Source organism: Manis javanica, chromosome 5 (genome assembly GCF_040802235.1).
Source record: "Manis javanica isolate MJ-LG chromosome 5, MJ_LKY, whole genome shotgun sequence".
Lineage (NCBI taxonomy): Eukaryota > Metazoa > Chordata > Mammalia > Pholidota > Manidae > Manis > Manis javanica.
This window is the reverse complement of record NC_133160.1, coordinates 42862024-42877288: the sequence shown is the minus strand read 5'-3', so window position 1 is coordinate 42877288 and position 15265 is coordinate 42862024. Positions and strand designations below refer to the sequence as shown.

The following is a 15265-nucleotide window of genomic DNA, read 5'->3' as shown; positions in this document are numbered from 1 at the left end:
TATTCTGTTCCAATGGTCTGTGGGTCTGTTCTTGTGCCAGTACCAAATTGTCTTGATCACTATGGCTTTGTAGTAGAGCTTGAAGTTGGGGAGTGAGATCCCCCCTACTTTATTCTTCTTTTTCGGGATTGCTTTGGCTATTCGGGGTCTTTGGCAGTTCCATATGAATTTTTGAACTATTTGTTCCAGTTCATTGAAGAATGCTGTTGGTAATTTGATAGGGATTGCACCGAATCCATATATTGCTTTGGGCAGGATGGCCATTTTGACGATATTAATTCTTCCCAGCCAGGAGCATGGGATGAGTTTCCATTTGTTAGTGACCTCTTTAATTTCTCTTAAGAGTTTCTTGTAGTTTTCAGAGTATAGGTCTTTCACTTCCTTGGTTAGGTTTATTCCTAGGTATTTTATTCTTTTTGATGCTATTGTGAATGGAATTGTTTTCCTGATTTCTCTTTCTATTAGTTCTTTGTTAGTGTAAAGGAAAGCTATAGATTTCTGTGTGTTAATTTTATATCCTGCAACTTTGCTGAATTCCGATATTAGTTCTAGTAGTTTTAGAGTGGAGTCTTTAGGGTTTTTTATGTACAATATCATGTCATGTGCAAATAGTGTGACAGTTTGACTTCTTCACCAATCTGGATTCCTTGTATTTCTTTGTTCTGTCTGATTGCTGTGGCTAGGACCTCCAGTACTATGTTGAATAACAGTGGGGAGAGTGGGCATCCCTGTCTTGTTCCCAATCTCAGAGGAAAAGCTTTCAGCCTCTCGCTGTTCAGTATGATGTTAGCCATGTGTTTATGATATATGGCCTTTATTATGTTGAGGTACTTGCCCTCTATGCCCATTTTGTTGAGAGTTTTTATCATGAATGGATGTTGAATTTTGTTGAATGCTTTTTCAGCATCTATGGAGATGATGATCATGTGGGTTTTGTCCTTTTTTTTTTGTAGATGTGGTGGATGATGTTGATGGAGTTTTGAATGCTGTACCATCCTTGCATCCCTGGGATGAATCCCACTTGGTTATGGTGTATGATCCTCTTGATATGTTTTTGAATTCGGTTTGCTAATGTTTTTGTTGAGTATTTTTGCATCTACGTTCATCAGGGATATTGGTCTGTAGTTTTCTTTTTTGGTGGGGTCTTTGCCTGGTTTTGGTATTAGGGTGATGTTGGCTTCATAGAATGAGTTTGGGAGGATTCCCTCCTCTTCTATTTTTTGGAAAACTTTAAGGAGAATGGGTATTATGTCTTCCCTGTATGTCTGATAAAATTCCGAGGTAAATCCATCTGGCCCGGGGGTTTTGTTCTTGGGTAGTTTTTTGATTACCTATTCAATTTCTTTGCTAATAATTGGTCTATTTAGATTTTCTATTTCTTTCTGGGTCAGTCTTGGAAGGTTGTATTTTTCTAGGAAGTTGTCCATTTCTCCTAGGTTTTCCAGCTTGTTAGCATATAGGTTTTCCTAGTATTCTCTAATAATTCTTTGTATTTCTGTGGGGTCTGTCGTGATTTTTCCTTTCTCATTTCTGATTCTGTTGATGTGTGTTGACTCTCTTCTCTTAATAAGTCCGGCTGGAGGCTTATCTATTTTGTTTATTTTCTAGAAGAACCAGCTTTTGGTTTCATTGATTTTTTCTATTGTTTTATTCTTCTCAATTTTATTTATTTCTTCTCTGATCTTTACTATGTCCCTCCGTCTGCTGACCTTAGGCCTCATTTGTTCTTTTTCCAATTTCGATAATTGTGACATTAGACTATTCATTTGGGATTGTTCTTCCATCTTTAAATATGCCTGGATTGCTATATACTTTCCTCTTAAGACTGCTTTTGCTGTGTCCCACAGAAGTTGGGGCTTTGTGTTGTGTGTTGTTGTTGTCATCTGTTTCCATATATTGCTGGATCTCCACTTTAATTTGGTTGTTGATCCATCGATTATTTAGGAGCATGTTAAGCCTCCATGTGTTTGTGAGCCTTTTTGCTTTCTTTGTACAATTTATTTCTAGTTTTATACCTTTGTGGTCTGAAAAGTTGGTTGGTAGAATTTCAATCTTTCTGAATTTACTGAGGTTCTTTTTGTGGCCTAGTATATGGTCTATTCTGGAGAATGTTCCATGTGCACTTGAGAAGAATGTGTATCCTGTTGCTTTTGGATGTAGAGTTCTATAGATGTCTATTAGGTCCATCTGTTCTAGTGTGTTGTTTAGTGCCTCTGTATGCTTACTTATTTTCTGTGTGGTGGATCTGTCCTTTGGAGTGAGTGGTGTGTTAAAGTCTCCCATAATGAATGCATTGCATTCTGTTTCCTCCTTTAATTCTGTTAGTATTTATTTCACATATGTTGGTGCTCCTGTATTGGGTGCATATATGTTTATAATGGTTATATCCTCTTGTTGGACTGAGCCCTCTGGCATTATGTAGTGTCCTTTATCTCTTGTTACTTTCTTTGTTTTGAAGTCTATTTTGTCTGATACTAGTATTGCAACACCTGCTTTTTTCTCTCTTGTTTGCATGAAATATCTTTTTCCATCCCTTGACTTTTAATCTGTGTATGTCTTTGAGTTTGAGGTGAGTCTCTTGTAAGCAGCATATAGACGGGTCTTGCTTTTTATCCATTCTATTACTCTGTGTCTTTTGATTGGTGCATTCAGTCCATTTACATTTAGGGTGATAATTGAAAGATATGTACTTATTGCCATTTCAGGCTTTAGATTCGTGGTTACCAAAGGTTCAAGGTTACCTTGTTTACTACCTTACTGTCTAACTTAACTCACTTATGGAGCTATTATAAACACAGTCTGATGATTATTTCTCTCCCTTCTTATTCCTCCTCCTCCATTCTTCATATGTTGGGTGTTTTGTTCTGTGCTCTTTTTAGGAGTGCTCCCATCTAGGGCAGTCCCTCTAAGATACCCTGTAGAGGTGGTTTGTGGGAGGCAAATTGCCTCAACTTTTGCCTGTCTGAGAATCACTTAATCCCTCCTTCATATTTAAATGATAATCGTGCTGGATGCAGTATCCTTGGTTCAAGGCCCTTCTGTTTCATTGCATTAAATATATCATGCCATTCTCTTCTGGCCTGTAAGGTTTCTGTTGAGAAGTCTGATGATAACCTGATGGGTTTTCCTTTGTAGGTGACCTTTTTTCTCTCTCTGGCTGCCTTTAATACTCTGTCCTTGTCCTTGATCTTTGCCATTTTAATTTTTATGTGTCTTGGTGTTGTCCTCTTTGGGTCCCTTCTGTTGGGATTTCTGTGTGCCTCCATAGTCTGAGCAACTATTTCCTCCCCCAGTTTGGGGAAGTTCTCAGCAATTATTTCTTCAAAGACACTTTCTATCCCTTTTTATCTCTCTTCTTCTGGTACCCCTATAATGCGGATATTGTTCCTTTTGGATTAGTCACACAGTTCTCTGAATATTGTTTCATTCCTGGAGATTCTTTTATCTCTCTCTGCATCAGCTTCTATGCGTTCCTGTTCTCTGTTTTCTATTCCATTAATGTCCTCTTGCATCTCATTCATTCTGTTTATAAATCCTTCCAGAGTTTGTTTCACTTCTGTAATCTCCCTCCAGACTTCATCCCTCAGCTCTTGCATATTTCTCTGCAGCTCTGTCAGCATGTTTATGATTTTTATTTTGAATTCTTTTTCAGGGAGACTGGTTAGGTCTTTCTCTGCAGATCCTCCGGTGTTGTCTGAACTGTCTTGGACTGGACTAAATTTTTTTGCCTTTTCATGGTGGTAGTGGTGCCTGTAGGCAGGTTTCGGGTATGTCAGCTGGGAGAAGAAAGTCCTTTCCTGCTTGCTGGATGCCTTGCCCTTCTCCACTGCCTGTGTCAGTTACCTGCACTCCTGGAGCAGCCACTGGGTTAGTCCCCTAAGCTGCTGTGGGCGGGGACTCTGTCAGAGTAGTGCGGAGCTCTTCCGGGAGTGGCAGGCACGCCAGGTGCGCTCCTCTGTGATAGCGCTCCTGCCAGGCAGCTGTGTTCCAGCAGTGGCCTTTGGGTCTGGCCCAGGCGGCTGTGTGTTGGGCTGGGATTCCGGTCGGATGCTGGGAGAGCGCCTGCTCCCTCTGGCTCCGCTGCAGGTACCTGCAGGGCTCTCCTGTGTCGGCCTCCACTGGGCTAGTCTGGCTCCACTGCCGCCAGTGCACATAAGCCACACCTCGGCTGTTCCGTTGCTGCCACTGCAGGCTCACACAAGCCTCTCCTGGTCCCCTCTGGCACCGTTGGCGCACGCGATCTCCTGGTCCCTTCTGGTGCCGCCGCCCCCGGCACATGGAGCCACTCTCCCGCTACTGCTTTTCCATTTCTCTAATATCCAGCACCCTGTGCACCTTGTGTCTATGCTCCGCGTGTGGATTTCTAGAGCTGGTTGTTTAGCAGTCCTGGGCTTTCACTCCCTCCCCATTCCGACTCCTTTCTTCCTGCTGGATTCTGGGGTGGGGGGTGCATTCGGGTTTCGGCTGGCCGTGGCTCTTATCTTACCCCCTTCATGTGATGTTGAGTTCTCACAGATGTAGATGTATCCTGGCTGTTGTACTGCATCCACTGGTGTCTCTTTTAGGAATAGTTGTATTTGTTGTATTTTCATAAATATGTATGTTTTGGGGAGGAGATTTCCTCTGAACTGCTCATGCCGCCATCTTCCCATGATCCTCCTGCACGTCCTCTTCCTTAAAATAGAATGAATGTTCCTCATTATTGGATGGCCCATTTCCTCATATTTAGGTTCTGGTTATGCATTTCCAGCAGAATCCTGAGTAAGTAATGTGTCCTTGGGACCCATTCATCTTCCCTTCATGTTCATTTGGATTACCCAATCAGATGTTGTCCAATTTCTCCACTGTGTAGTTAATATTTTCCCCTGGTGCCAGCAGTTAGCAAAAATACTCCCCCTGATTATGGGCATATCCATGCGGTGAGACAATCATAAGACCATACATAGATCCTATTTTTCATCTGGCATTCTCCCTAAATGTAGCCTGTGTTGATTGTTGCTTGCACCAACCTTTGATGGTGTAGAAAGGCGATTTCCCTTCCCTCAGTTCTAGCGTTCCCTGCATTCCCTTTCCAAGGCAGCACCTGGTGTAATCCTTTAAGCACAAGCCCCCCATCTCTCTCACACTTCTTTCTTATTTTGATTAGAATCTTGGAGTCCTACTTTTGAAAACAGTTCTCAAATACATTACTGTGCTCAGTTATTTTGGTGTCCAACCTGTCCAGATCTAGCCAGGTAGCACCTTTGTGCTGGCATGTTCTTATAAATACCCCCCATTCTTTTGAGCAGTTAGATAGATGTTCTGTGAAAATCTTTTCTACTCTAGCCCTGGAAATTGCAATTTCATCAGGAGCCTAGGTTGTTTTTCTTTAGGGAATAGTACAAGCTTTGAGTGCTAAGTGTGCTCATTATTCCTGGGATGTCTCTGCTTAAGGCCCTTCAGTTGACAGTCAGGGAAGTAGGGGTGTGCACATGCATATACCTAAATACACACTCCCCCATTCCCTTTCTTGCTTTCCCCTATTCTAGAGTAGGGAACTTTTTAAAATGGCTTAACTTTAATGGGAGATGGTAAACCATTTCCATTAAACTTGAGTGTAATAACTAAACTTTTCTTTAGGGGAATCTCACTTCCCTGTAGTTCTCAGGTGCCATGGAATATGCCAGAGCAAAAAATAAACAGTGTGTCCTCTACATACAATGTGGATGTAATTATGGTGCTCTTGTACTTGATTTACCCTAAAACTTGGGTTTTGAAATCCTATCTCCTTTTAAGACATTTTCCCAGAACATTTTCTTCCCTATGGTTCCAAAATCTAGGCATGTCTGGAAATGTCTTGATAATAGCAGTGAGCGATTAAAAGCTCTGCTCATTTGTCTTGGCTCGTATCTGTTCAGAATTAATGCTTTAACTGTGAGGGACAGAGCTTCTCTGTACAAAAACTTTGCAAATGGCATGCAGATAACACATGGGCGTTGTCATGGGTTTTTTCAAAGTAACCTCCCTGCTGCCCTAAAATTCTTGCCTTTTTTTTCAACAGCTAATTTAAACTTATAAGGAAAAGAACATACCCAAACATTCTCAGTTGAAATGTGAAGTTATTATATAGGCTAGATTTAGGGGTTCTCACAGGTGAGGGTATTAAAGAAAAACCACAAAGCTTCAAAATGATGCCAGCTTAGACCTGTTCTTAAGATTGGTACCTGTGTTGTCAGATCGTTAAAAATGTAAGCTTGGATGTATGATATTTTAAGTACAATAATGCTGAGATTAATGGGTCTTAACCTTTTGCCTTTGGTTCAAGTTCTTCCTAAGTTTTGTGGCTAAACTAATTAGACTCCATTGAATAAGCATAGTACAAATGATGGTGTGGGCAGGCATCATGGGAAACAGTGCTGAGTTCTGGTCTGTGTGCAGGCCAAGAGAAAGGAGGCAAGCTTGACTTGACATTGGGGCAGACCTTCTCAGCCTAGTGTATCCAAGGTATCATTAACAACACATAACTATACCATTTTTTGCAAGTTTTTACTTTTTAATGTGACTGCTTGCATCTTATTTCTTTTGGACAGTGCTTTACAGACATGGTGCAGGAGGTATGGGCTTCTGAGAAGCCCGGAGCCCCAACTTGAGCTCTGGCGGGGGGGTTTGGCCAGAGGCATAAGGAGGAGGGCTGCAGGGTGGAGAGCCTAAATCCACAGGGTTATGGGCACACTGGAGGGAGTGAGTGGCTGCTTTCAGTCTTTCATAATTTCTGCTAAGGCATTAAATCCTGAATTCTGGGTGGCAGTAGGAAAAGAAAGGATGGCTTATCCTACAGATCACATCCACAGAAAAGCTGTTTTAAACAAGAGTAGCAATTTTCAAAATTTAAAAATAATGAACACCCCCCCCACCCCCCTACACACACACACATACACACAACCCAAAACCCTTGCGTTGGTGCAAGTACGTGTGCCTCAACTCCAGCCATCTTGCCACAAGCATTGGTACCTGGACATTAAGGGCAAGGCTGCTTGTTAGGAGATGATCCAAGTAATCAGTAGCAGTAACCGATGTCCACATTTTGACATGCGGTGATTGGGTGGTGGAGCTAATTTAAAGGCAATAGCAAGGACTTCTCAACAGCATAGTGCAAATGATGGTGTGGGCAGGCATCCTGGGATACAGTGCTGAGTTCTGGTCTGTGCAGGGTGAGAGGAAGGAGGCGAGCTTGACTTGACATTGGGGCAGACCTACTCAGCCTAGTGTATCCAAAGTATCATTACAACACATCACTATTACGGTTTTTGCAAGTTTTTAGTTTTTGTCTGTAAATTTCTGGTGTTGGTCCCAGTTGAAGTCACAATAAAAATGTGAGAAAGTGAGATGCCTCAAAGCCTTGAGGTCCTTTATTTGTAAAAATGATGTTGGAATGAAAATTGTTCAATTACTGATAAACTTTTTTTTTTTATAGAACTAATCAATTTCAAACGAAAGAGAGTGGCAGCATTTAGAAAGAATCTAATTGAAATGTCTGAACTGGAAATCAAGCATGCCAGGGTAAGTGTATTCTTCAGATTAAGCCAACAACTCTTTAGGGTTTTTTCAAGTTACTTCTCAGTTCGCACTGTCACTGGACAGGTGGGGTTGGTTTGTGGTCTTAGTCCCCTGTGCTGTTCGTGCAATCTCATCTGTAACTAATTTTTAGCGACATTTTATTTTGTCTTTCCAAGACCATCAGCTTCAAAGAAAACTCATTTATGCAACATTCAGGTCAACTCCAGCAAACCAAATTGGCAGGACTGGCTTGGGGTGGGCAACAGTCCCAGATCCAGTGAAGGAGATTAGCTGCCTAGTATGAAATGGGGTGAGGGGCAAAGGTTGTGGTTCAGTGTCTTCACTGAAGAAAGTCACCAATTCTGGCTGTTCCAGTTTTCTTGTTAAAAGCTGAGGTGATGGGTTTGAGGACACCTTGGCCTCCAGGTTCATTTTATTATCTGCCTTGACTTTGCTTTTCTCCAGAACAACGTCTCCCTGCTGCAGAGCTGCATTGACTTGTTTAAGAGCAACTGATCAGCCTGTTCTCTCAATGAAGGACATGATGGGAAAGCCAGTGTACTTGCACTTAAATCATTACCACAGAAGACTTATTACCTTTGACTTCAGTTTAAGATGATGTGAATAAATAATTTTGATTTCTAAAAATCTTAACACTTAACCATGTTGGTTTAAAAATATTTCTATTGCATGCTACTTGGACATAACTAATCTTTTCCTTATGTATTTAATACTTCAAAGTGGGTAGAATCTTACATACTGGGTTCTCCTGTAACTTGGACTTTTTTTTAGGAAAGGGTGAGGGAAACATGTGCCTTTTGGAAACAAATAGACAGTTGCCTGGCACATGCTGTCTCACTGTTTCATGTGTCCATGTACCTGCAAATGAGTTATTTTAGGGTAGGTGCCAATGAAAACCAGTAATTCAGCTGCCTGTTGCAGGTACCATAGACATATCCATTCTTCACTGAGGTAATTTCCCGCCTTACTCTCATGGCTCCTTAGTTATCTTGTGAATTTGTACTATAAGAACAAGAAAATCTCATTTATCTTTATACACCCTTTTCAGCTCCATTTTTGTAGTTGGGATATAAATATTTGAAAAGAGACAAGTGTCTTAAGGTTATAAAAACAAATAATACAGCCTATTAAAGAATTTGGCCAGATCTGCATTAAGATGTGAGCCCTCTCCCTAATGATGGTGGGGGGGTATGTGTGTGCTTGGATTTTTTAAATAAAATATATAATAAAATAATAAACCATGCTACCATAATGGATTGTTTTGTGGAAAACAGGGCTCATGTGCCCCAGGACTGCAGCTGTAGTGAACCCTCCCTTGGTGGTGGTGAAGCCTTCAGCATCTCTGCTTGGAATCCTGGCTGCTGCTCTAATTATAACGTATTTTTACAACTACCGGACCCTTTTGATAAGGGCCCCAGATGTGGGGAGCTTTCTGCTCATGATCCATTCAGGTTTGCATCTTTGATGGGATTTAACATAAGTGGTGCTGTGTCCTTGGAAAGGACCTGTCTGTCCATCACTGGTGGTAGAGCACTTGTGCCTACCAGGTTTTCTCCCCTCTGAAGTATTACATCTTGCTTTTGTCATTAACTGTTGGGAAGATACTCTTCTGTAAGACTTCTAGAAGTCTTGCCTCCCAGCCAAGTCTAGGTAGTTAGAAGATTTACTAAATGGGCATGGCACAGTAGCTTCTAGCCCCTTCGTTTCAAACATGGTGCATGAAATGAGTCAATTTAAACACTCCAATTTAGGTTCCTAACCACATCTGTCCTTACCCATCACCCCATTCTCCCCCATAGTTGCATGACTGTTGTATGTGGTTGGGTGGGTGATTCTTTAGTGTAGCTGGGTCATAACTGGTGCCTCTTGCTTAAACTGGTGCCTAGTTGCATTTTGCACCAGGTCTGCTGGGTGTCAGGTGGCCAGGGTGCTGGCGTCTGAGTCCTGGCCCTCTGCTGAGCAGCCTTAGCGGACACCCGCACTGAGCCAGGCATATACCTTCTGTAAACAGCAGTAATGGTTTAGGTGCCCCTCTAATTTGTACCCATGATCTCAAGTTTTAGGATTCCAGGTGTGTTTACCTTCTGTACTCTAGGCCTTGGATAACAAAGTCACAGGGGTCTGATAAAATTTATGAAATTGGGGTTCATGGTGAGGAATATTTCCAGGCCCTTTACTACCCATCCAGTCAGATGAATAGCCGTTAGGAGCAGTCTGATACTCAGTGTTACGAGGAACCAGGGGGCCAGCATTCTGAAACATGAGGGCAAGATCCCAACTGAGCAACATGCAGCAGAGCCTGTCGGGGGAGGATGCAGGTCAAAGGGAAGGTGGCTTCTGTGTTGGCCTCGGCTGCAGGGAAGGCAAGTGGGAAGCTACCTGGCTAAGATGCAGGTGGGCTTCAGTAGGACATTTAGAAATACCTATTCAAGTCAATGGGTGAATTTGGGCTACGAGGATAATTTGGTGAGGTCTTTGTTAGGGTGTTTTAAAGCCACTGAGTACTTTTAGGGTGAGGGTTACTTTGAGAGACTTAACAGATACAGGGAAGCTGCGTTGTGGCACATCCAACTGCAGTTCATAGGTCATTTTTCCCTAAAGGGAGATGGGATGCAGATAAAGGAAGGCCACCTGGTCTGTAAAGTTTTGGTAGAAAGTTGAGGTGAGTGACCTGGTGCTTTCATTGCCCTCAAAATGATAAAACACAAGCGGTGGGCCAGCTGCTGCCCTACGTGTCCCCTTGTTCAACCTCCATTTTTCTGGGTGTCTCAACATTCACCTTGCCCACTTTGGTGGTTTGTGAGGTTAATTTGAGAGAGTGCCTGGACCCAGCGCTGCACGGGAGTTCCATGTGGAAGCTACTGTCCACAGATGGGAAGTAAGCACCTTGCACCACCAGCCTTCACCTGTAGGCGGTAGAGGCACCCAGGGCAACTGCACCCTTCGGTTGGGGGGCAGCTGCCAGGGAGGACGGGCCTTCCCACAGAATTGCTCAAATGATGGTGTAGCAGGAAGAGAAATGCCATAGCATCAGAGATGGCACGTTACTCCTGACGGTGTCGTCCCAAACCGCAGGTCTCCAGGATTCATGTGGGGCTCAGATTCCTGTGACCCAAGACAACCTGTTGAGGCCGCTCCTTCCCTGCTGGGAAGTTGACTTCTGGGACTGGTGTCAAACAGCTGCAAGGTAATGAGGGTTCAGAACCAAGCCATGTGACATGCAAGTAAGGAAGGCAGGATGCATCAGCTGGCAGTGACTGGTTATGAACTCAAGCCTGGGGATGGAAATGTCGAGGGGGTACCCTCCCTCATCCCATCCCCTCAACACAGATAGGTTCCCTTTGCCCGTGGGCAGGGTGGAAATTCCTTAGGCAAATTTTGGTTTGTAACCCTTCAAAGGCCTTTACCGTTTCTTGATCTTCATTTTTTACTTTAAAAGCAGTGCTTTTATAAAACATGCTTCTAAGGAATTCAAACAATACACACATGTATAGACCAAAAGTAAAAGTCCCCTATTTTTCTACATCTCATAAGAGTCAATTATTAAATATGTTTCTGGTTTGTTTTCCTATCTGTGTATGTATTGTGTTTTACAGGAAACAATTCAGGATGCCAGAGTCGGGTCATTTCTGGAGCTTCCTAACTGCTGAGTATCTCTCCCTTTCTGATGGTCTCCACAGTCCAGAGGCCTGAGCATCTCTTTGGCATCTTTGTCTTTCGTTGCCCAGGCAGGACCCCTGGAGACAAGGTGTAGTGGACGCCCAAGGCATCCTGGCCCTCCTGGCTGGCCCTCCCACCCTGCACCCTTCTCCTGCAAAGCATTTGCTAGTTAGAATGATTTACATAGCCATTTTAGGATAGTTTAAACTTTAATTGGGTTTTACTTCCATGCTGTACTTCATGCTTTACAAAGCTCCTTTAAAGCTGGTTAAACTGAGACCTGTAATACTCGAAACACTCAGGAGAAGAGCCCCAGTCCCAACCCACAGGTGTTTTTATTTCTGTTGGTTACCTTCCAGCGTTCATTCATCTGGGGCACTCCCAGCTAAAGGGGGATTGTTAGCATCCGTCATGGAGGAGGTGGGGCTTGGGGGACGAGTGTAGGATTTCTGCTGAAACTTTGCTGCACAGATTACATACAAGGCTGGCCAGCTGCTTATGTTTCAGGAACTGTTGATTACTGGCCTTATTTTTTAACTGCCACATCACAAAAATGACACATCCCGTTATTTTGGTGGAGTTTGGAGATGGAATGGGGATTGTGTGTTCTTTGTCATGTTCTCTCCATGCTGCAAAACCACAGGAGGGAACTCTTCATATCCCACAGGATCGGCCTAAGAGAAGGCAGGATTCTTAACAGCAAATGAAAGCAATGCTGCTGGGGCGTTAGGCTACCACCATTACTCCTGGTTCAGGCACAGCACACCTGGTAATTCTTGGCATACTTGATGGGAGTCCCAACTCCCACTGCCCTGTCACGCCAGTAAGGGAGGGTTCTGCAAAGCAGTTGAGTGGTTTGCTGGAGTGTGGAAACTCTGAGCTAGAATCAGCCTTGGAGATTCCAGCTGGCTCCAGCTGCAGCTCCTGGGGCCTCTCTGCTGCTCAGAGCTGCTGACTGTACCAGGAGCCCAGGATTTGGTCATGTTGGAAGGCAAGCAGCTGGACATGTATTTGGGGGCAGAAAAAGGAGGAAAAATACAGGGAAAGATCCTCAGACGACAAGGGAAGAAGGAGGCAGTGAGCACATACAGGTGATGATGGATAAAGCCCCATTCCTTCCTTCCCTGAAGTTGATCTTGGCCTGCTCAGCGACTTTCCCCATGAGATAGGAAATCCCGAGTCTGGAAGGTTGCAAGGGAAACACTGGAAAGGCCTGCTGAGAATCCCTTTAGGGCTTGCACGAAGTGTTTTTTTCTAAAATCTGGTTGACTGCAGTGCCTTTTGACCCCGTTGTACTGTCTGCTAAAGCACTAAGAGGGGCAGGGGACATGAAACTGCCCAGGTATGACCTGCTTTAGAGTTGGTGGCCAGAGATGAAGCCCGTGTGAGGTGCCACTGCAAATGTCCTTGTCCAGCAAGCTGAGGGGGAGGTAGGGGTAGGAGGGCTGGTCTGGTCATGGCACTCTGGCCTCACCAGTACTGGCGGGTATCCGATTCAGCTTAACTGTAGCCTAGATAAGCTCTCCCTCCCTAATGTCATCTCACATTTTAAAACCTAAGTCTGATCAGGACCCTCCTCTACAGAGCACCTTCCCATTACTCATGTGATGCAGCATCAAAGCGCAAAGCCGTTCTGCGAACAACTACCCTGCCCTGTCAGATTTGCTGCCCCCTGTTGGGGTTGTGTCTCCCAAAGGTGTCTGCAACAGTGTTTTCAGCCCCATGTGTTCCGTCTGCTTCCCCGTCATGGGGATCTAATTCCCCTCTCTTTAATCTGGGCTAGCGTGACACATTTGTGATCATACAACGGGACAGAAGTGCTGCTATGCTGGGAGAAGCTAAGTCACATGCAGTAGAGGCCACATTCCCAGATAAACCCATCCTTCCAGTCATCCCAGCCCTGGAACCAGGCTAGTGAGGGAAGGAGTGTGTTGGGTCACTGGTGTCCAGTATAAATTTCTGTGTGATGAAAATGCTCTCTATCTGTATTGCCCCCATACAGTGGCGATAAGCCGCATGTTGGCTAGGGTTTAGATAAAACTGAACATCCTGTTAAATTTGAATTTGAGATAAACAATAAATACTTCTTTGGTGTAAGTATACCTCATGATATTTGGAGGATACGTATACTAAAGCAATTATTTGTTGTTTATCTGAAATCCAAATGTACCGGGCCCCCTGCAATTTTATTTGCTAAGTCTGGCACTTGGAATGCAGCTAGTGCAACTGAGGAAGCAACTTTTAAATTGTTCACTTTTAATTAATTTAAATTTAAATACCCACATGTGCTGGTGGCTACTCTTTGGACAGTGCACTCAGAGTAATTCCAGATGCAGTGAAGTGATTCTTGTCACTCCAAAAGTCATGTCTGCCCAGATGAAGCCCCAGACATCATATAATAGAAACAAGCTATTCCCACTGACACTGAACTCCATCCTAACTTTTGACCCACAGAATTCCTACCATAAAAGGATGGCAGTTGTTTCATGCCCTGAATTTGTGGCAGTTCCTTCCTCAGCAGTGGTGGCTGGAATGCCCCTGACCTCCCTGAGGAGAGACCTTCTCTCCTTGGACCCCTCCTTCATTCACACTAGCAAACCACAAGCACACATCTGCCTCAGGCCCTTTGCTCTGCCACTCCCTGTACTGGAATTCTCTCCCTGTATTCCCTTGGCTCGTTCTGTCTAGTGCTTCTAATCTCTGCTCAGATCTCACCTTTCTGGGAGGCCCTCCACACCACAGTGTTTAATTCCTGATGCACTTTACTCTGTTAAAAAATTTTTTCCCACAAACTTCATTGTCTTTACTCTCTCTGCAGAGCTTGTTTTCCATCTCTTGTGAACTCTAAGAGCAAGGAGAGTAGGCACGGCTTGTCAGCTTTAGGATCTGACGTGCCTGGGTGCTGGAACAATGCCCATCCCACAGGGGTGCCCAGCAGGTGTTTGTGGAACCAGTGAAGGAACACTGAGTGTTGAGGTCTTTCCAAATGCCCCTCAAGTGCTGGGCACTTTGCTTGACTCCCTGTAGGCTGAAGGTTTTATTCATTCAGCAAATACTCTGTGCCAGGTACTGTCACAGGCCCTGGGGATACAGAGTGGCCATGACAGGTGAGGGCCCTGTCCTTAAGTAGCCTCTATTCTAGGAGGGGGAGGGCCTGGGAGGGCGACCCCCAAATAGGCCATGTAACTTGGTGTTGGTGAACCAAGGGGTTGTGGCCACTTCCACAGGTCTAGTCTCAACCTGGCTATCCCTGTGACAGAGTTCTTAAACGCTCATGCCTGGGCCCACCCCCAAAGGTTCTGATTTCCATGTTCCAAGTACAGCCCAAATCATGGTAGTTTACAAGACTCACTTGGTAGTTACGATATGCAGGTGGGATTAGAACCACTTTGTCCAGGTGAATCCTAGTGATTGCCTGTGGAGCCAGGGGTGCTCATCACCCCCATTTTATAGTGAGGAAAATGAGGCTCAGAGACTCAGCCAAGCTGCCCACAGTCAAAGGGTGAGACGTGGTGCAGCCAGGAGTCCCTCGGGTCTCCCCCTGCACAGAGAAAAGGATGTCTGACCGGAAGGCAGAGGCCTGCAGCTGGGGCCCTGGGCTTTGGAGGGGCCTTCGGCCGGCAGGTGACAGATACCCACACAACCCCCAGGGCCTGCCTCCCTCCAGGGGCCTCTCCCCATAGCTGATCAGCTAAAAAGAGGCTCCAGGCCTCACCCCTCCTCCTCCTCTCTGATTTTATTGCCTCCTCAGCAGTTTCCCGAGACAAATTGCGGGTGGGGAGGGTCCATTTTCAGTGGGAGGCCCCTCCCAGGCTGGATGAGAGGCACTGCTTTCCTGAACCTTCCTGGGCCCCTGGGGTGGTGGGCAGGGGGCGGCTCCCAGGCAGAGCCCCACAGGGTGGGAGAGGCAGCAAATGTTTTAGAGTAGGACGTAGGGACCTTCTGCCCACCAAGTTCGCCCCTAAGTGCCTTTTCAGACACTTTTAGAAATACCACAATAGCAGAGAGAGCAGGGGCAGGCCCCTGGAGGAGGCGCGGGTAGCGTCCC

General features: G+C 44.8%; 1 protein-coding gene across 3 annotated transcripts in view; it reads left to right on the top strand.

The window, feature by feature from the left end:
* Window positions 1-8800, top strand: part of SNX5 (sorting nexin 5) — a 28657-nt gene extending 19857 nt beyond the window's left edge. For all 3 annotated transcript variants that reach the window (XM_037022411.2, XM_037022412.2, XM_037022410.2), the window contains 2 exons: window positions 7454-7539; window positions 8002-8800. In XM_037022411.2, coding sequence (XP_036878306.1) covers window positions 7454-7539; window positions 8002-8052 — 137 coding nt within the window. In that variant the 3' untranslated portion in view covers window positions 8053-8800. The remainder of the gene's footprint in view (window positions 1-7453; window positions 7540-8001) is intronic.
* Window positions 8801-15265: the final 6465 nt, after the last annotated feature.